The sequence below is a fragment of the Salmo salar genome, chromosome ssa22 (assembly GCF_905237065.1).
Source record: "Salmo salar chromosome ssa22, Ssal_v3.1, whole genome shotgun sequence".
Lineage (NCBI taxonomy): Eukaryota > Metazoa > Chordata > Actinopteri > Salmoniformes > Salmonidae > Salmo > Salmo salar.
Genome location: NC_059463.1, coordinates 27,182,394 through 27,202,941, shown reverse-complemented (window position 1 = coordinate 27,202,941; position 20,548 = coordinate 27,182,394). Strand labels below are relative to the sequence as shown.

The 20,548-nt window shown below is 41.0% G+C and overlaps 1 protein-coding gene across 1 annotated transcript; it reads left to right on the top strand.

The window, feature by feature from the left end:
- The first annotated feature begins 3,357 nt into the window (after window positions 1-3,357).
- On the top strand, window positions 3,358-15,852 carry nucks1 (nuclear casein kinase and cyclin dependent kinase substrate 1). The gene is given in 8 exon segments (NM_001140155.1): window positions 3,358-3,607; window positions 10,744-10,793; window positions 10,894-10,990; window positions 11,196-11,242; window positions 12,852-13,001; window positions 13,085-13,231; window positions 13,533-13,691; window positions 13,850-15,852. Coding segments are annotated over 8 exon segments (954 nt in total). The 5' UTR covers window positions 3,358-3,590; the 3' UTR covers window positions 14,137-15,852.
- The last annotated feature ends 4,696 nt before the right edge of the window (window positions 15,853-20,548 follow it).

Sequence of the window (20,548 nt, the reverse complement as noted above, 5' to 3'; positions counted from 1 at the left end):
CAACTAGGTCTGTGTTTAGTGATGTGGAACGTAAAAGATGCAGATAGAAATAGAATGAATGGAGCTGACATGATTCCCTATTCTATGAAAAATACCCATATTTGTTCTACATCTGAATGACATTGTGCAACATTACATCCCCCTGAACAGGCCCTTGACCCTGAGTTATTGAAACCTCTACTACATAGCCCTTTGGGACATTCCCACTGGGCACAAAATGATTTAATCAACGTTGTTTCTACGCAATTGGTAAATGTCAACGTATTGTGATGTGGAATCTATATGGAAAATACATTGGATTTGAAAAAAGTCCTCAAGTGTTGTTTTGAGGGTAAAATTTCAACCATAGGATTACATCATCATGGTAACCAATTTTCAGCATAGACAAAGCTTGTATAAAATATGCTGAATTTGTACCTTTGAAACAACGTCAGATCTTCAACGTAATACCCACTATAAAAATAAAAAATTGGCTGGGCAGCACCTCCAACTAGAGAGTTGATAAATCTACAGCTACCCCATCACTCTCCCATTCCTGCTTAGCTTTGATATTTGTCACTGACTATTACCAATGTGCTATTATGAGAATGATTGTTGAGCAATCTACACTTAATAGATTAACTGTTGCTATCGAAGTCATTCTAAACAGTAGGTTCAACAGAGCAAATGAAATGTAACCAAACTTTATCAATCCTATATCGTGAATGATGCTATTTAAGCCTATACAGCATTTGGGAAGTCATCAACAACTATTGTTTAAATTCAGGCCAGGATTCAACTAAAAATAAACAATACATATAGGCCTAGGGTTTCAAGGTTTGGTTGATTTCAAATGGAATCTACAAGTTAATAATACATATGTTGGATTTACATCTCCATCTTAACCAAAAATACAAGTTAAAGAATAGTTTTGAATCAAATCAAACTATATAAGTGCATTTAAAGTTTGATTTGATTTAATCCTATTCTTTAACTTAGTTTTTGGTTGAAATGGAGACTTGAATCCAACATATCAATTATTAATTTGTAAACAAACTGGAAATAAAACCACACTAAGTGGCACATATGGAGCTATCCAAGCAGAAAATACATCTCTTTCAAAAGTGTATATATATTTTGTTGCGTTGACAACAAACACGATTCAATGTCACTTTTGCAATATGGTAAACAGCCTATTAACGTGTCAACAAGTTAACAAATTATATGATGGTTTCACGTCTCCATCTCAACCAAAAGTAAAAGTAAGAAAATAGGATTAAGCCAGTGGCTCAGATGTAACTATTCAAGCAGTAGATACATCTCCTTTAAATGTTGTTAGTTAGTTGCATTGTCAACCAAACAAAATTCAATTTTACTTTTGTAAGACAGTAAATAGCCTAATCTTATAGGGATACTTCAGTATTTTGGCAATGAGGCCCTTTATCTACTTTCCCAGAGTCAGATGAACTTGTAGATACCATTTTTATGTCACTGTGTCCAATGCTAACTAGCATTAGCGCAATGACTGCTAGTCTACAATTTAGCAATTGCACTAGCGCTAGTTAGCAACTTCCTTCAAACTGCACGCAGAGACATAAAGACTGTATCTCATAGTTCATCTGACTCTGGGGAAGTAGATAAAGGGCCTCATTGCCAAAATCCTGAAGTATCCCTTTAAGGCTGTCTTATAAACTAATGTAACAGTATTTATTTAACCTTAAAATGAGTAGCACATCATTGGCCACATTTTGAGGTTACTGGAAAAATAAATGTCTTCTTATGTAATCATAGAAAGTGTGCATGTTCAGGGTCGCAGGGGTGTGGAAATCTTCACAATTGCTATAATAATCTGCACAGAATCTCAAATGGCTTTGAGAACTTGCACCATGTACTTTAATAATCTCAATTGCAATCCAGGCCATTTGGTTGTGTTATAATTTGAAGCACAGTGATAACACATTAAGTTGTTGTATAAATTTACAAAATATTTGACATTGTACTCCCATTTGAACTTTGGTGTGCTTTTAAATGGTTGAAAGCACTGTGGTAACACATTTTGGTGACAACTAAACCAGAAATCCGACATAGATTTTCCATTCCAATTTGGTTGCGCTGTTAGATGGTTGAAAGCATAGCGATAACACATTGGGAATTCAACAAACTTTAGGCAGTTTTTTTGAGTGGGTAAAAATAGGTTTGAATCTCATTGATCAACCTATCTACCAAATATTACCCAATTCTCTACATTGAAATTACGTGGTGTGCCCATTGGGTTGTTAGTGATGGACATCGGTTATTTAAAATCCCCTTTTCCCAGAAAACAACTCTCAGTCCATCCTACTTGTGCATCCTCCGTGGAGTTCTCTTTATTCTAATTCTAAATGTTCTCTATTGAAATGAATTACATTATCATTACTAGTGCTCTGTGGCTGTGTAGTGGAGGCTAAATGCAGGTAATGGAGGCCTTCAAGCAATTAATGGATTCATGTCCTTGGAGATCCACAATAATTCCAGCTCCTCACTTTGCTATGGACGGAGAAAAACACACGTGAAATAGATACTACACATATTCTAACAATCAAACAGTCTCAGCACAATCCTCTCATTCATCACGAGACAATCTCTTCAAATGTCAAGGATATTTGTCAACAAAGAAAAACTATGACTAAAGACAGTATCAGAATACCCCCCTTCAAGCTGTATTGTGTCATCAGTATAAAATTAAGGGATTTATTGTAGGCACAGCCCATGTCCCTCACCTTCAAATATTGACAGGGAAAAGCTATACTGTAGATGTAGCCTAAAACCTGATGTATATTTTTCTGTTTCAAATTCTTTGCATTTAACATCAGATAGTTGTTTGGACATTCTGATACTGGCGAGGTGGCTATTACTCTGCACTATTTTTCAAACAGTAGAACCACATTTTTACCTGTCTGTCTTCTGTGCAATTAAGCTTACAATTTAGTGCCTGGGGATACAGTGTCCATACCCCAAGCCCTCCTCAGTGGAAAATAAAACCATTGCAAATGCATAGCCTTCTATAGACACTCATGTAACTACACGCTGGCAGGCATATTTCCCAGTAGAAAGTTACATTGTGGTCATTTCGAACACAAATTCGGGCAACTTACATCCACACAGAGGGCCTCTTTTTGTTTTCTTAGCAGTGCCTTCTCAACCTATCATTGAAAGGGGGGAGGGTAAATGGGTTGAACCACTGGGTTTGATGAGCAACTAAAACATCCAACCAAAAAGTAAATTATCATTCAAACTGCCCAATGGAAGCTTTGGAGTCTTGATGCTCTCCTCTCAGCGGCGACGATGGGCGGTCCTTTATGCCAAGGGCCACCTGTTAGGTTGCGCATAGGCTGCAGTTTCAGTTTGTTTTATTCACCATTTTGAGTAGCTGAAGGTAAAAATTTAAACTAAAATCGCGTTTGGAAGACAAATCGTTGCCGTAGATTTAGTTTTACGCAGTAGCCGGGGCGTCGGAGTTGCAAGGTCTCGTTGCGCCCTTTGGAGTTGCAGAGCGGGACGATTTTGTTTTTATTTTTCTGGATTTCCTTTCCCCTTTCTTACATTCTTAACCTCTACAGTATTTCTGCAAAATGTCAAGACCAGTGAGGTAGGTTTTTCTAATATGTCCTCCGCTGAGGCTGCACGGTGTGCACGTTGCCTTTCGCAGGCAACACGCACGTCGCTACCATGTTGTGCATTTTGGTCACCGTTGCGTTTATTTGATTAAACATTTATGTAAATGTTTTTTTTTTCTTGTCGTGCACGCACTTGATAGCATGATTCCTTACTATGTGGACTGTTTGCCATGGTTGGGTTGAAATGTCTGTATTGCGAGTGTGCGTGCATCTGGTGCAAATCATGCCTAAAAAACGATCCAACGCGAGCATCATTTGGTGCACTAACCTTATGTTTGTCAGATTTACCATTGTTTTATATGTCCCTGGACTGTGGCATGGCCTGGTATTTTGCGTGAAAGGGGAAGGAGACAGACTGGGGAATATGGCTACCCATTCATCGACGGGAGACTCTGAAAAGCTAATAAAAACCAGGGCTGGAGGTAGACATCGGCTCATGGGATGTGCTATTGTTAGCGCGCAGCCTTGCGACGTCTACACTAACTCCAAATATCTGCATTTAAAATGCAATTGTCTTATTTTAATGGTGTTATTACTAGGGAACAATTACATTTTTTTTAAAAGGCCGAAGGCAGCCTTGTTGGTTTTCAGTGAAAACGCGGTAGGAGAAGGGGAGAGCGGAGGAACTACATTTTCACTGATGGCAGTAAATGAACACTGGAAGTGTGTCAGAGGGGGCGGAGTGGCTTTAGAAGTCACCACACCCCCCCATGCCTAGCTCTTCACTGCCTGAAAAGACCGAAAGGGTCGCGTTTGAACGAATAATAAAATCGTCTTTGTATCTCATGATAACCACTAACAAATGGACGATACTTGTTGATACAATGTAGCATGCTATCGGAAGCGAAGCACGCGCTAGCGGAATGTTGCAACACTGTAACCGCAAAGAGCCGATTAAACTCAACTCCACGGTTTGATGATTAGAGCGGCGACTAGTGTGGACGGCAGAGGGCGCATAAAATTACATTTTGATATATATAACACAGATTTCAGGCCCCAATTACACTGAACAATGTCGTGTGTAACTGCGGGCTATTTTTGGGTGCTGAAATCAGTCGTGTTTGTACATTTGTGACATCGGTCCAGTCTGCCCACACTAGTCGCCGCTCAATTCCGTCGTAAATCGTGGAGTTTAGTTGGCTTCCACAAACAATGAAACCGATATTGCGCCCACTGATATGCAAAAAAAAAAGTGGCGATGTGGTGTCGCAGGTAACCCAGGCTCTATTCCTTCCAGGTAATTCGCGGGTCCCAGTCCCTCGATATGTTGGCTCATTACGGTCACTGTTCTAGTGGTGGTCAGCTTTCGGCCTGTCTGTCTGTGGTAGGTGGCGACAGGCCCTGCCCTTGCAATCTAACCGCTTGTAAAATTACTTATTGCCCTGACGACTCTTCCTCGCTCCCGTTAGCTAATTTAACCATGTATGGTACTGTTAGCCGATACTATTACAATAAGGGTGCTTCCAGTCACTATTGTGTGTTGGGAGGTCAGGGTGGCGGCAAAATATAATACAAAATCCAAGGTTTATGGTTCTGATCCATGTGTGTACGTTTACCAGAGCAAGACAACTGTATGTAGGTTCTGTATGCCTGTGTGTATATTACAGCACAGCTCTGAAGGTGTGTATTACATTGAGCATGGCCTGTGGTCAGCAGTGTGTCTGTCACCTGTAGTGTGTGTGCAGAGGCAACACTTTGGTTTTAGAAGTGGGGGGCATAACCTGACAGGGGTCCTCCCTCAGAATTTTCTTGGGCATCTAAAGATAATTTAGCATTTCTACACAGTCTAATATGACCAGTTTGCGGACACTTTAATTGTAATTAAGCGCATAATATGTTTCTAAACACTTCAACATGAATGTGGATTCTACCATGATTATGGATAATCTTGAATGATGAGTGAGAAAGTATAGATGCGGGCTCCTGAGTGGTGCAGCCGTCTAAGGCACTGCATCTCAGTGCAAGAGGTGTCACTACAGTCCCTGGTTCAAATCCAGGCTGTCACATCTGGCCATGATTGGGATTCCCATAGGGTGGCGCACAATTGGCCCAGCGTTGTCTGGGTTTGGCCGGGGTAGGCCGTCATTGTAAATAAGAATTTGTTCTTAACTGACTTGCTTAGTTAAATAAAGGTTATGTTTTTTTTTTTTATACCCCCTGTAGAGCTGTTTTTCCTCACCTTTACAACAACAGGTGAGGTTAGCATTTGAAGGGGTATGATATTTGTGCATCTAACTTTCTCACTACTGTAATCATCATTCACGATTCATTCAGGATTATCGGTAATCATGGTAGCATCCACATTAATGTAGAAGTGTTTAGGAACATTCTATTCTTATTTACAATAAACATGACTCCAAAATGACAATACATTATTTACCATTCATTTCTTCTGGGCACAAAATGATCTGAAACAACCAAAAACAAACAGCAAATGCATCCAACAAATGTGTGGAGTCACAAGCTTGATGTAGTCATTGTGTGCTATGAATGTGGGACCAAATACTTTTTACTACTTTTAATATACATACAAGTGAATTTGGCCCAATACTTTTGATCCCTAAAATGGGGAGGGACTATGTACAACAAGTGCTCTAATTTCTAAATGGTTCACCCAATACAGATGGAAATACCCCCTCAAATTAGAGCTGACAGTCTGCACTTAAACGTCATTGTTTGATTTCAAATCCAAACTTGGAGCATAGAGCCAAAAGAAGAAAAAATGATTAGCTGTCCCAATAATTATGGAGGGTACTGTAATTCATATAGGCCTAATAGTACTGTAGAGCTGTTTTTACTTGTGAACACTATATAGCTGGATTGCCCTGTCCTGCCCCTAGGGATCCACCACCCTGCAGCGCCCCAACTCAGCTTTACGGTCTTAGTGAAACATTCATTAACTAACAGTACGGCAAACCCCCAGGGCCATGACTGGGCAGCCCAGCAGTTAGGGATTGCCTGAATAGGTATCTCCCCTTAACTTGGGGCTATGTGGGACTCTAGCGTGCCACCCGTGGTGCACCCTATCAACAGCAGGTGCATTTCAAGAGCGGCAAATTTGAAACCAAATAAATGTCAAAATTCAAATTTTTCAAACATACAACTATCTTACACCCTTTGAAAGATAAACATCTCCTTAATCTAACCACGTTGTCCGATTTCAAAAAGGTTTTACGGCGAAAGCATAAAGTTAGATTATGTTAGGAGAGTACATTGACAATAGCTGTGTGTAATGTTTTGTCAATTCAAAGACGGGGTCACCAAAACCATAAAACCAGCTAAAATGATGCACTAACCTTTGACAATCTCCATCAGATGACACTCCTAGGACATTATGTTAGACAATGCATGCATTTTTAGTTCTATCAAGTTCATATTTATATCCAAAAACAGCGTTTTACTATGGCGTTGATGTTCAGGAAATCGTTTCCCTTCAATAACCGGCAGTTATTGTTAGCACCACAAATTAAATAATTAAAATTAGAAAACATTGGTAAAATATTGTCATTTAAAGAATTATAGATTTACATCTCTTGAACGCAATCGACTTGCCAGATTTAAAAATAACCTTACTGGGAAATCACACTTTGCAATAATCTGAGCACTGCGCCCAGAAAAATACGCTTTGCGATACAGACAAATGGCCATGTTGGAGAGATCGAAAATACTATGTAAATAATCCATTACCTTTGATTCTCTTCATCAGATGTCACTTCCAGGAATCCCAGGTCCATAACGAATGTAGTTTTGTTCAAAAAAGCTCATCATTTATATCCAAAAAGCTCCGTGTTGTTAGCACATGATCTAAGCCCGCCGGACTTCACTTCATGAACGAGGGGGTAAAATATATTTACGTTCGTTCAAACATGTCAAACGTTGTATAGCATAAATCATTAGTGCCTTTTTTAACCAGAACATGAATAATATTCAAGGTGGACAAATGCATTCTCTTTTAAAAGGTATTGGAACGAGAGTACCCAACATGACCTCGCGCGCCAGAGTCTAATCGGCCATCACCGTTCCAAGGCTCTTGTTCGGTCAGATCTCATAGTAGAAGACTCAAAACACTTTGTAAAGGCTGGTGACATCTAGTGGAAGCAATAGGAAGTGCCAAAACATTAATCAGCCCCTGTGTGTTTCAATGGCATAGGCTTAAAGGTAATTCAACACATCAGGTATCCACTTCCTGTCAGAAAATGTCTCAGGGTTTTGCCTGCCAAATGAGTTCTGTTATACTCACAGACACCATTCAAACAGTTTTAGAAACTTTAGGGTGTTTTCTATCCATATATAATAAGTATATGCATATTCTAGTTACTGGGTAGGATTAGTAACCAGATTAAATCGGGTACGTTTTTTTATCCAGCCGTGAAAATACTGCCCCCTAGCCCCAACAGGTTAAGTGGGCATGTTTTCAAAACGGACTCCTTTTGTTGTACAGTATTCCATATAAGGAATCCAGACCTTATGAAAGTTGCACAGTATACCTTTAATGTTGTAATGAATCAAATCTAGTGATGCATTACATTTCTGCCATCCATTGTGGGAGGATAACCAACCTTCCAATTTAATGGTAATGCATTTCTTAGCCACTATAAATCCTAGATTACACTTCTGATATCTCCAGTATCAACATTTCCAAGCAAACAAAAATGGGGGGGAGGGAGAATCTGTAAACATGCTTCGATAAAAGAACATACCCTTTACCAGAATTCAGCCAGCCTTCACAAGAGCATAACATATGCAGATATGTCCCTTTTTGTGTTTTACACCTCCAGCAGAGGAATTACATTTGAGTCCATGATATTCATTTTCATTGGCATATATGAATCAAGTCAATTTTTATTTGTCACATGCGCCCGACTACAACAGGTGTAGACCTTACAGTGAAATGTTTACTTACAAGCCCTTAACCAACAATGCAGTTTTAAGAAAAATACAAACAAGAAAAAAAAATAAAAGTACAAAATGATTAAAGAGCAGCAGTAAAATAACAATGCCCAGGCTATATACAGGGGGTAGCGGTTAGTCGAGGTAATGGATGGTCTTAAACTGCAGTCATTTATGTCTGAGATTATATGGACATGACTGGGCATTCCAACATATCTGTATCCATTCATTATCATTAATAGTGTCTTCCTCAGATTTTTGTTTTGTGTCATTGGAAAAAGCTTATCAACCCTTGATACAGTTTGGAAATCAACTTTTGTCAGACTGCCTTAAAATAGTTTCAATCTTTAAATATTTTGGCTTGTCCAGTGTTAGATGCAAAGAGAGTGGCGCAGCGGTCTAAGGCACTGCATCTCAGTGCTAGAAACGTCACTACAGACACCCTGGCTCGAATCCAGGCTGTATCACAACCGGCCATGATTGGGAGTCCCATAGGGTGGCGCACAATTTGCCCAGCGTGGTCTGGGTTTAGCCGGGGTAGGCCGTCATTGTAATTAAGAATTAGTTCTTAACTGACTTGCCTAGTTAAATAGAAATGTAACCTGCAAAAGTTTGCCTCAGCGCAGTCAGACTGGTCTTCCGTGGTTGCCTGACCCTGCTGTTTCTAATAAAAACTCACACTGCTCTGTCAAATGTCAGAATATCGGTCTTCAATCATTTGGCTGCAGGTTTCATAGTTTGATTCAGGTCTAGTGTGATTGAGGCTAAAATAATAGCTAAAGTTAGTGAGCTAGCTAGCTAACATTAGACAACTTTTGGCTAGCTCTAATGGTACATCAGCTGGTGAAAAATTAACTTGGCTAGTTACTTCTGTTGAAACAGGACAAAACGAAGGCTACAAAACATTTCCATGCACACAACAGCTGTTAGATACTACTACCTGACAGATAGCTAGAGGCTAGAGCTGAACTGGCTGTGGTAGCTACTAGCTAGCAAACTAGTTAATTCACTTCAGACAGAACTTCAGTCGAGAGGGTGTAAAACATGTAACGCATTAGCTAATGTTACATGTCAGTTACACTACTAACTCAGCACTGGAAATATTTATTTCTTCTTCTGTTATGTCAAACAGCAGTTACCTTGCCAGCTACATCAGTCAAATAAAAGTAGCCAGTTTTTGTTATGCTTGCTTTTACACGTCAGAGAAAAAGCACAACACACACAGACAACAGCTGCCATTCGCACATTCTGGGGTGTCCATCTTAAATCCAGGCAGCTCATACTGCCAAACAGCCTATCCTACCACTCTTAAGGCACAGATGCCACTTTTTGTATCACAGTGCAATGATAGAACTGGGGGTGCAAACATTTAATTCAGAATGTGGGGTGTGTGTGTGTGCGTTCAACCATTCCACTCATCCACATTCCCAAATGAGCCCTTGAAACTGGAGAAGTGGGACACCAGTTTACTAAAACTCCCTGTCTGTGTGAGGGAGCTTGATTATTAAAACGCATGCAACACATGCTGCAACACATACCGCTGAGTGTGGTAGAATAGAGGGAGCTGAGATTTGATAACCCTGTTGCGTCTGAAATCTTTGGCTGCATTTTCACGCACATTATCCTCTTACTAGAGATAAGAACCATATAGAGTTGGGCATTTTATATGATCCAGATGTGGTTCATAGTGTTATGTTTGTCTAATCTGAAGACTTCTCTTAGTTCCTAGGGCCAATGCCGATCATAAAATCAGTGGGCTAGCATGGTCTTGAGTCACCACCACAAGATATTATCAGGCCAATATTCCAGCCAGCACGGTATTGTTCAGAGCAGCATGATTTTGTGAAAAGTGTATTTGTGAACTAGGTAGGCCTACATAGCTAACATTATATAATTGAGCCCATCTGCACTCACATAAAGCATTGGACATTCAAAAGACATGATCCTCCATTTATCTTTAATCAACCCTGTGTGTTGAGATTGGTGCAGATGAATAACCACATTAGACGATTAATTTGTACCCTTTAGCCTTATTGTATCCTCTGTGAGGAGAGGGCTGAGTAAGATGACTGCGTTCCCCTGACAACATGTAACCCGTACGGTAGTGAATGGCTGTGACGATTATTATATCTGCATGTTTTGTCCTACAACAACAGTCCTCCTAACTGACTAGAAACAGGAAAGGGAATTTCTGATTGGCTGTTTGTTTACTTCACAGGAACAAGAAGGTGGTGAATTACTCACAATTCCAAGAGTCTGATGATGCAGGTGAGAGGACAAGAGAGTGTGTGTATGTGTGTGTACAACTGCAACCCTCTTCCCTGTAGCTAAACTGTGAGTGTGTAACCCCTTTTTCCTTCCCTTGTAGATGAGGAATATGGGAGGAACTCAGACAAGCCTAAGAAGCCTCGTGCGGCTCCTCGTGAGGTGAAGCGCAAGCGTTCAAAGAACTCTCAGGAGGACAGGTGAGCCCAGAGAACAGCAGCACAAGGCTGAATCCTAACTCGCACTTCAGTGAACATCTCACGTTGTCATCAAGTATTATTTAGAAATACGAGTTGAGGGCTCAACTCAAGATTAAGCGGTTCTATAATATCCGGCCTTGATGTGTAGAGGAACTGTATCTGCCTCCTTTTGTGCTTGTTGCTCAGTTGTTGTTTTTGGTTTCAGTGAGGATTCTGATGAAAAGCTCTCAAAATCCAAAAATGATTCAGCAGGTAAGCCATTCTGGTTGATTAACTTCTTGGGGCTATGTGGGACGCTAGCGTGCCACCCGTGGTGCACCCTATCAACAGCAGGTGCATTTCAAGAGCGGCAAATTTGAAACCAAATAAATGTCAAAATTCAAATTTTTCAAACATACAACTATCTTACACCCTTTGAAAGATAAACATCTCCTTAATCTAACCACGTTGTCCGATTTCAAAAAGGTTTTACGGCGAAAGCATAAAGTTAGATTATGTTAGGAGAGTACATTGACAATAGCTGGGTGTAATGTTTTGTCATTTCAAAGACAGGGTCACCAAAACCATAAAACCAGCTAAAATGATGCACTAACCTTTTACAATCTCCATCAGATGACACTCCTAGGACATTATGTTAGACAATGCATGCATTTTTAGTTCTATCAAGTTCATATTTATATCCAAAAACAGCGTTTTACTATGGCATTGATGTTGAGGAAATCGTTTCCCTCCAATAACCGGCAGTCAAGTCAGCACCACAAATTAAATAATTAAAATTAGAAAACATTGGTAAAATATTATATTGTCATTTAAAGAATTATAGATTTACATCTCTTGAACGCAATCAACTTGCCAGATTTAAAAATAACCTTACTGGGAAATCACACTTTGCAATAATCTGAGCACTGCGCCCAGAAAAATATGCTTTGCTATACAGACAAACGGCCATGTTGGAGAGATCTAAAATCGAAAATACTATGTAAATAATCCATTACCTTTGATTCTCTTCATCAGATGTCACTTCCAGGAATCCCAGGTCCATAACGAATGTAGTTTTGTTCAAAAAAGCTCATCATTTATATCCAAAAAGCTCCGTGTTGTTAGCACATGATCTAAGCCAGCCGGACTTCTCGTCATGAACGAGGGGAAAAAATATATTTACGTTCGTTCAAACATGTCAAACGTTGTATAGCATAAATCATTAGGGCCTTTTTAACCAGAACATGAATAATATTCAAGGTGGACGAATGCATTCTCTTTTATAACGTATTGGAACGAGGGTACCCAACATGAACTCGCGCCAGAGTCTAATCGGCCATCACCGTTCCATGGCTCTTGTTCGGTCAGATCTCACAGTAAAAGACTCAAAACACTTTGTAAAGGCTGGTGACATCTAGTGGAAGCAATAGGAAGTGCCAAAACATTAATCAACCCCTGTGTGTTTCAATGGCATAGGCTTAAAGCTAATTCAACACATCAGGTATCCACTTCCTGTCAGAAAATGTCTCAGGGTTTTGCCTGCCAAATGAGTTCTGTTATACTCACAGACACCATTCAAACAGTTTTAGAAATTTTAGGGTGTTTTCTATCCATATATAATAAGTATATGCATATTCTAGTTACTGGGTAGGATTAGTAACCAGATTAAATCGGGTACGTTTTTTTATCCAGCCGTGAAAATACTGCCCCCTAGCCCCAACAGGTTAACAATATTATGTTTGTTAAATCTTCATTTCTGATAAATCGATGATGCTAAGGTTATAGGGGTTTGGGTCTAACTAGGTGTATGGGCTATTGAAAGGGGATTAGGGATAGATGTTTTGGGACCGTGCTAGTGGTGAATATTTCTGTTTGGGTGCAGATGACTTTGGTAGTGATGAAGGCAACGACTTTGGAGAGGAGGATGACGAGGATGGAGGGAGTGACTTTGAAGCTAAACGAGGGAAAAAGGGAAAAACGGCCAAGGTGGCAAAGCCCACTAAGAGGACACCCAAGAGAAAACGACCTGCTGGTAAGACTCATACACTGAGGTGTGTGTGTGTGTGTCGGTTATAACGACTGTGTTATAACCTGACTACATCTTTCTGTGTGTAGATGACAGTGATGAGGAGGTGAGTCGTAAGGTGCGTACGGTGCGCCAGGCTGCCACCAAGGCCGTGTCCAAACAGAGAGAGATCCTGCTGGGAGACGGAGGCAGCGAGGACGAGGAACGCGAAGACCAAGAGGAGGCCTTCCCAGACCGTAAGTCAACCACTCAAAACGGACCTACCTGGACCATAAGTCAACCACTCTACACTATAGTCCTACTGACACAACCACAAAAATGAAAAACTGAAACTTTAAGTTATCTACACAGCACTGAGCAGGCCTACATGGATCATAAGTCAACCACTCAGTATTACATTGAGCGTATATCAACCACAGTGCTTTATAAACTATAAATAAACCACATGAATGGCTTTCATGGAGCGTAAATTAAACCAATATGGAAAGTGACATTTGTCAGGTGAAATGACAATCACTAGCTCGTCCTCCTCTCTAGCTGATGAGTCGGGCAGTGATGAAGACTTCATGGTTGAGGATGATGATGATAGTGACTACGGCCGCTCCAAGAGCAAGAGGAGCAGCAAGAAGGTGATCAGACGGAGCAGGCCGGAGAGGAAGGAGAAGAAATCCCCCAAACCAAGACTAAAGGCCACCGGTAGGACTGCTCACTATGAATCAATCACCCATATCCTTCGGAACTAAAGGCATAGGTTGTTGTACAGGCTGGTTTTCGATGACGTTTTTGTATCCTCCTAGCCTCAAAACATAATTGAATGAATGTGTATCCCTAACTGTGTTTGCCTCCTCTCCCAGTGACCCCCAGCCCAATGAAAGGAAAGGGTAAAGGTCGCCCAAGCGCCGCCAAGGCCCCAGAGAAGAGCTCGCCCAAAGAGGAGGAGGAAGAGGAGGAGCCAGAGAGCCCTCTGGAGGAGGAAGAAGAAGAGGAGGAGGAGGAGGTGGTGAAGAAAGACTCCTCCCCCGCTCCCAAGAAAACAAAGGAGACACCTGGGAAGGAGAAGAAGGAAAAGGAAGACGCCGAGGAGGAGGAGGAGGAAGAGGAGGACGGTTCGGAAGAGGACGCGCCCTCTGGGGAAGACTAGCCCCACAGAAGTTCCACCTCTCTCCCCTTCCACATCTTTCTCTCTTAACCTTACGTTTTTTGTTTTGTTTCTCTTGGTTTAGAGGGTTTTATTTCGGTTTCCGTGGTGGCCTGGCTCAATGGTTTGAACCTCGTGGTTTTGTTGTTTAGTGTTAGTTTTTATCTTCCCCTAATGAATGACTGACTGACTGAGGACAGTGTCTGTGCATGAGAACATGTATACCACCATATGGCTGTGAGGGATGGAAGGAAAGAACGTGAGATTTGACTCTCTGTCCCATCCCCCCATCACTGTCCGCTCTGTTCAGCTACACCTCCACTGGCTCACTTTTCCTCTCATTTCTCATCTCCTTCTCTGCAGTGACTGCATTAGTCTTTCCTACACAAGTCTGTGTGAATATCAGAAAACAGTTTATTTCGGCTTTGTTAGTTTGCCTTTCTGAGAGCTCAGTGCTAGTAGGGATCCGTCCTCAACAGTCGCTTGGTGTGTAGAGTCGTTCGTTTTAATTCTGCAGGTGTGTGTGTGTGCAAGTGAGCCTTCTATAAAAAATACACTTTCTACAGCCATTTTCTTTCTACTCCTGTTCTCCGTCTCCCCTCTCCCCCTCAAGTAATCTCTGGTCTGACATGACTGGATAGGTGAAAGCAATGTAGTGTAGCTCTTGCTTTTGCCTATCCAGTAGTGTTAGATCAGGGATTACTAACTGATCCCTGGGTTTGTTCAGCCAGTCTGGGTTAGGGTCTCCCTCTCCATCCTGGTTTGTCAGTGGACTGCTGGTGTTCAATCAAAGCACTTTATTCACTGTGCAACACTACCCATTGGTTCAGTCGGAACCCACCGCTGACAAATCAGCGAGGGCCACACTGGAGACTCTTGAGGGAGGATATGATGTCTGTGTTTCCTGTCTGTTTATTTCCCTTTATCTAGATTGCCCTCACTGAGGTCCTAGGCCAACTAACCCCATAGCACTGTGCAGACAGACACTGTGCTTTTGAAACTCTCTCAAACACATGTTTTAACAGGAAGGTTTTATGGTTGTTATTTTAATGTTAACTTAGTTGAATTAATGCTCTGTTATATTTCCCCCTACTCTGAGGTTATGCCCTGGCCCTGTGTCAAGGACCTTCAGTTTAACACCTACACAAAGCTTGTTTTGTTATTGAATATGTAACGGTTCAGTAATGTGCTAGAAGGAACAGAGTTGAAGATCACTGCTTTGGCGTAGCAGTGTGTTATTGTGCTTTAGACAGAGTGAGTGCTCTGAGCTTCTGCTATGAGCTGTAAACAGTTAATGATGTGGTGATTGAGGGGGTCATGGAAGCAGGTCCTAGATCAGCCCTCCGAGAACCTCTTCTTTATGTGTCTTTACTGTGTGCTAGTATTACTACAGTGCGAGGGTGTGATGGCGCACACGCTCAAGGGATTTGGTGTTTCCTCACCCTATGCCCTCTACCTTTGGTTTGTGGTTCAGAGATGTTAGAAGCTTTGGATGCCTCTGTGCTGGGCATGACGCATACACACAGAGCATCCTCTCTTGTTCAACCCTTTGTGCCAGGCATCCCCAAGCTTTTTTAAATTGAATCGAGAGTGTTTTTGTTTTTTTAGTCCCCAAATGGAATGTTTTTTTGTTGGTTTGCTTTACTTCTCTATTCAGATTTTTTTGTAATGTTTGTTTTTTAAGAAAAGAAATAAAATTTATCTTGATTTTAAAGAAAAGTTGACCCTATCCATCTGTTTTTCTGCTGTGTTATAACTGTCTGGGAGAGCAGACCCAGCAATCCCTCCTTTCTGTTCCACTCACTTCCTTTCTCTCATTTTATTACTCTCTCATCTCCTGCTCCTTCATTCAGTTCATACTCACTCCCTCTCACAGAAGCTTGATGCCAGCTAATGTTTTGCTCCACACCTCTGCTCTCCTCCACACCCAAGAAACACTAGCTGTATTTCCCCTACTCTGCCCTGCAGAGATCTGATATGACTGGATAGGTGACAGCAATATGAAGGAATATAGGTCAAACCACTGCTTCTGCCTTCCTGGTTGTTTCTGATCTGCAAATAGTGCAGAGGTGAGAGACGGCATGAAATGAGTGCTGTTTTTCAACTCCTCCCTGGGTTGAAAAACTTTTGAGCCAAACCTATGGTATCAAAAAGTGTTCTTGGTCTATATGGATTCATTATTGTTTTAGCTGAGAATTAACTCTACCAGTTATTAAAATGAGTTTGGATGCTTAAAGATTGAATCTGTTTCTTATTGCCTTATTTTCCCTTGGTCCTGCTGAACTGGAGGAGGCACTGTGTATGGTGTGATACATGTGGATTGGAGGGGATGTTATTGTGTTTAGGGTGAATACTAAACCAATCCCTAGCCCCCTAATCCTCAGACAATCCTGTAGATCTGAAATGATTTCACCCAGTCTACAGTACTGCCTAGGGCATTAGGGGTCGCTTTGGACTTCAGCAAATGACTGATCTGCCTCTGATGACCAACTGAAGCCATAGATCTGACATAGAACAAGAGGATGAGGAGGGGGTGTCTGACATGTAATCAAATAAAAGACCTAGCTGACCAAGATCGAAGCTGTCATTATACCAGGGGAGGACTGTATATATTTTGTTGGCCTATCCTTCATGCCCAATGATGTGTTCTGACCAATACCAAATCACGCAAGACCCCAAGACTATAAACACATGCCCTAGAAGCTGTTTGAGCAGACCCAAACTGAACCTTGGTTTTGGTGCACTTTCACTGTTACCCTCCTGACTGCAGTGGATAAGTTTATTTGCCTAATTTCAAACCGACCCCTAGCCCTTTGACCATATTGATTATACCTAATTCAATCCTTTTCTACACAAAGGCCTTGGGGTTAGGAGTTCATTTAGATTGGTCATCTTAGTATAGGGCTTCTATCATATTCCTGAATGTCACTGAATGCTTGTACTGTATGGGGTTTCTGTGTTCAGGCAGCAGGGGCTCCCACACAGGAGTATGAGATCCATACTACTGGGCTTTTTTTATGCTCCATAACCGAATGATTGTCACTGGTGTCCCAGGTCTGAATTAGGCCCTTATTAGAGGGGAAGGATGAAAACAAGCAGTGCTGGGGCCAGATTTGAATCCCCCTGTTTAACATGAAGACATAACCATGATAAATCATGGATTTGCTCTTTCCCATGCTTTCTTCAGTATCCCTGCATTTATATTGCTTTTCATTAGTATTTTCTATGTAGCTTACATTTACATTGCTAGTACAATTTAAGCAAAATTGTGATTCTTACAGGTGATGGCGCTGAGAAGCTTTGTCAGTGGTGTGGAAAGGGAACGTTGAACTGTTGAATCTTTTGCATGTTGTGGAAAAGTAAGCAGTGATGATGATGAAGAAAACAATATTGTGGTCTTACAAAATATTGACAACAATGATGTTGAAGACATTTTGGTTTCCCGGCTTCTAATAAAGGCAACCTACTTTTTATATGGATTTAACTAGTTGTTTTCTGATGTCGACCTCTGTGTTTTATGTGTGAGTGATGTGGGGCTCATAGAGTCATAATACCCACAAAACCTAGCGGTCAAACAAGGAAATGGTTCCAATCATTTTTCCACCATTCATTTTTCCCATAGGGGATTTTAGAAACAATTAAAATAAGGCCTGTGTTTTGTGTAGGCTTACCCTGGTGTGACATTTTGATAACCATGTAAATGTCTCACGGACAAGGTGACTTTTATTAATATATTTGCCTGTATTTACCCGACAAAAATTAAATGCTAATGTGGCTGTCATAAAGAACTACAAATGTCATGATGAGACTTCCAAATCGAGCCAAAGGTAAGATTCTCTGGATTAACAATTTTATTTTAGCTAAATTTAGTAATGAATACATTTTGCTACATTTCTTTAAATGGACAATTCCGGGAAATGCCTTATGCAAGTTTTAAATTGAAACAATACCTCTTAGCAAAGGTGTCAGATAGAGATGATGTGCAGGAGCTTGCAGGGATTTGTAGTCTTGCATGCCTACTTTTATGCTAATTAGAATGTTCGAATCTGAGAGTAAATAGTGCCGAATATTTTGATAAAAGTCACCTTGTCCGAGAGAGATTTACACGGTTATCAAAACATCACGCCAGGGTAAGCCTACAGGAAACACTGCCCTTATTTAAATGTTTTCTCAATTCCCTATAGGATAAATGAATGGTGGAATAACGATTGGAACCATTTCCCTGTTTGACAGCTAGGTTTTATGGATATTATGAACTTAGAATAGAGCTCACTGCGGGGCTCTATTCCAGGGGACCTTTTCTCCAAGGGCCCAACCTCGGCACTACACACTGTTAGCCACAAAGTGGCACTGTTTCCATGCAGTCTACGGGTGCATCACAGTAATCTAGTCTAATGGCCTCATCCCCTTCTTTAACACTAATTTGTAGTCACAGAATAGGTGAAAACAATATGGTAGATTCCCACTGGAAATATCACCTGTCTAGTCATCAGTACAGATGAAGGGAAGGAGAGGAGACAAGAAGAGCAAACCACTGTTGAGTAGGCTATTGAGATGCACCCTATCAATAGACTAGAATCCTCTATGCCCTGCCAATCTGAATCATTAAACTTGATTGAACAACCATGAAACAGAAACATCTGATTGGCAGCTGCAAATACATTGGTGGACATTTCACATCAATAGGACTGGACATAAAGAGGGCATTCCACTATACAGAAGCTCTGCTTTTGCAGACAATGTACCGGTATGTCAATCATTCTGTTATCATGGCCTATCAATATCAAATGTTTTGTGCATATTGATATGGAAAGTATTTTGTTATCTAACTTACCTTTTCCCCCCAATGCAATTGCAGTAGACAGTCAGGCAGACTGTTACTCTACAAAACTTGGAAGCATCTCCAAGTACGCGCACTGTCTCCACGACCTCTGCAGAATGAAGCTGCAGGTTCAACCACTGGGGTTTAAAAGGTACAGTAACTTTAAACGCATCTCTAATGTTGTAGAGTTTGATGCGGTGTGGATATACTGCACTTCAGTCAGTCAGTTAACCTAGAGCTCAAACAGTCTATTATCATTTTACTGGCAGCGATTTTGTTCTTCATTAGTTTTGATGTACTGTTTGTGATCTTGGTTTATTAGGCACGTTTTTATAATGCTTTAGCCTATACACTGTAGAAAACATTAAGAACATCCCACTTTTGTAGGCCTGTGGACCTTATTTTTTTAGGGGAGGGGACTCAGTTGTGTTCTCAACTTACTGTTGAGAGTTAGAATAGTAGAATTCACAAGGTGCAATTTCAAAAATGTGGTTGTGCATCAGCAGTCACTCAATTAGTCCATGTCAGCAAAACGTTTTTAGATTGGTAACATTTTTTTTACTGGATGTGGGTACGCAGACCCATGAGCCACTGTGGCCCCTCAGGATGAGTTGTTTTTTTGTTGCCCCCACCCCCATCAAAGTTGCCCTCCCCTTCATCTACACTGATTGAAGTGGATTTAAGAAATGACATCAATAAGGGATCATAGCTTTCACCTGGATTCACCTGGTCAGTCTGTCATGCGAAGAGCAGTACACTCAGTGTATAATGTCTTACATTTACATTTACATTTAAGTCATTTAGCAGACGCTCTTATCCAGAGCGACTTACAAATTGGTGCATTCACCATATGATATCCAGTGGAACAACCACTTTACAATAGTGCATCTAAATCTTTTAAGGGGGGGGGTTAGAAGGATTACTCTTGACATCACGATTTCCAGAATAAGCTCTTGTCTGTGTGAATGAGGAACTAAAAACAGGTGTTTTATAACAACTTTGTGAGCAGACAAGGTGGGTTAGTATTCACAATGAATGTGAGTTGTGCTCATTTCACATAGAGGCTAGAGAAAGTAGGCTATAACTACAGTCATGTGGACTATTATAGGCTGTACAATTCTTCCATATGAATGTTGGCAAATATACTGAGATGAGTGAAATGTTTTGCTCAGACAGTGGCTCGGCCATCCATCATCTCTGCTTTACCGAACTCTCTCTGCATTTTCAGTCTGTCTTGATTTAATGGCATTTGTAGCTAGAGTGCCAGACCTCTGTCCTTTCTCACATAGCCAGAATGTCACAACTCAGAAGATGCACTTTGGACTACAGTGGTGTATCTAAACACTTCACTGCACATTGGGGGCTGATATACTGGCCTACGTTCACACTGATGAAACCTCAGGGTGCTGTGAGCAAGTTATCCCTCTCCTTTTTGTGTGGAGGGGGTAAACACACACACACGCAGACATGGAGAAGCCTGCGTTGCTACACCCATGGTTCCATTTAACTGACTTTGTTTGTTTGTGTGTGTGACTGACCTCATGTGCTGTTTCCCCTTCTCCTCTTTAACACTGGAAATGCCTAATTCAGCAC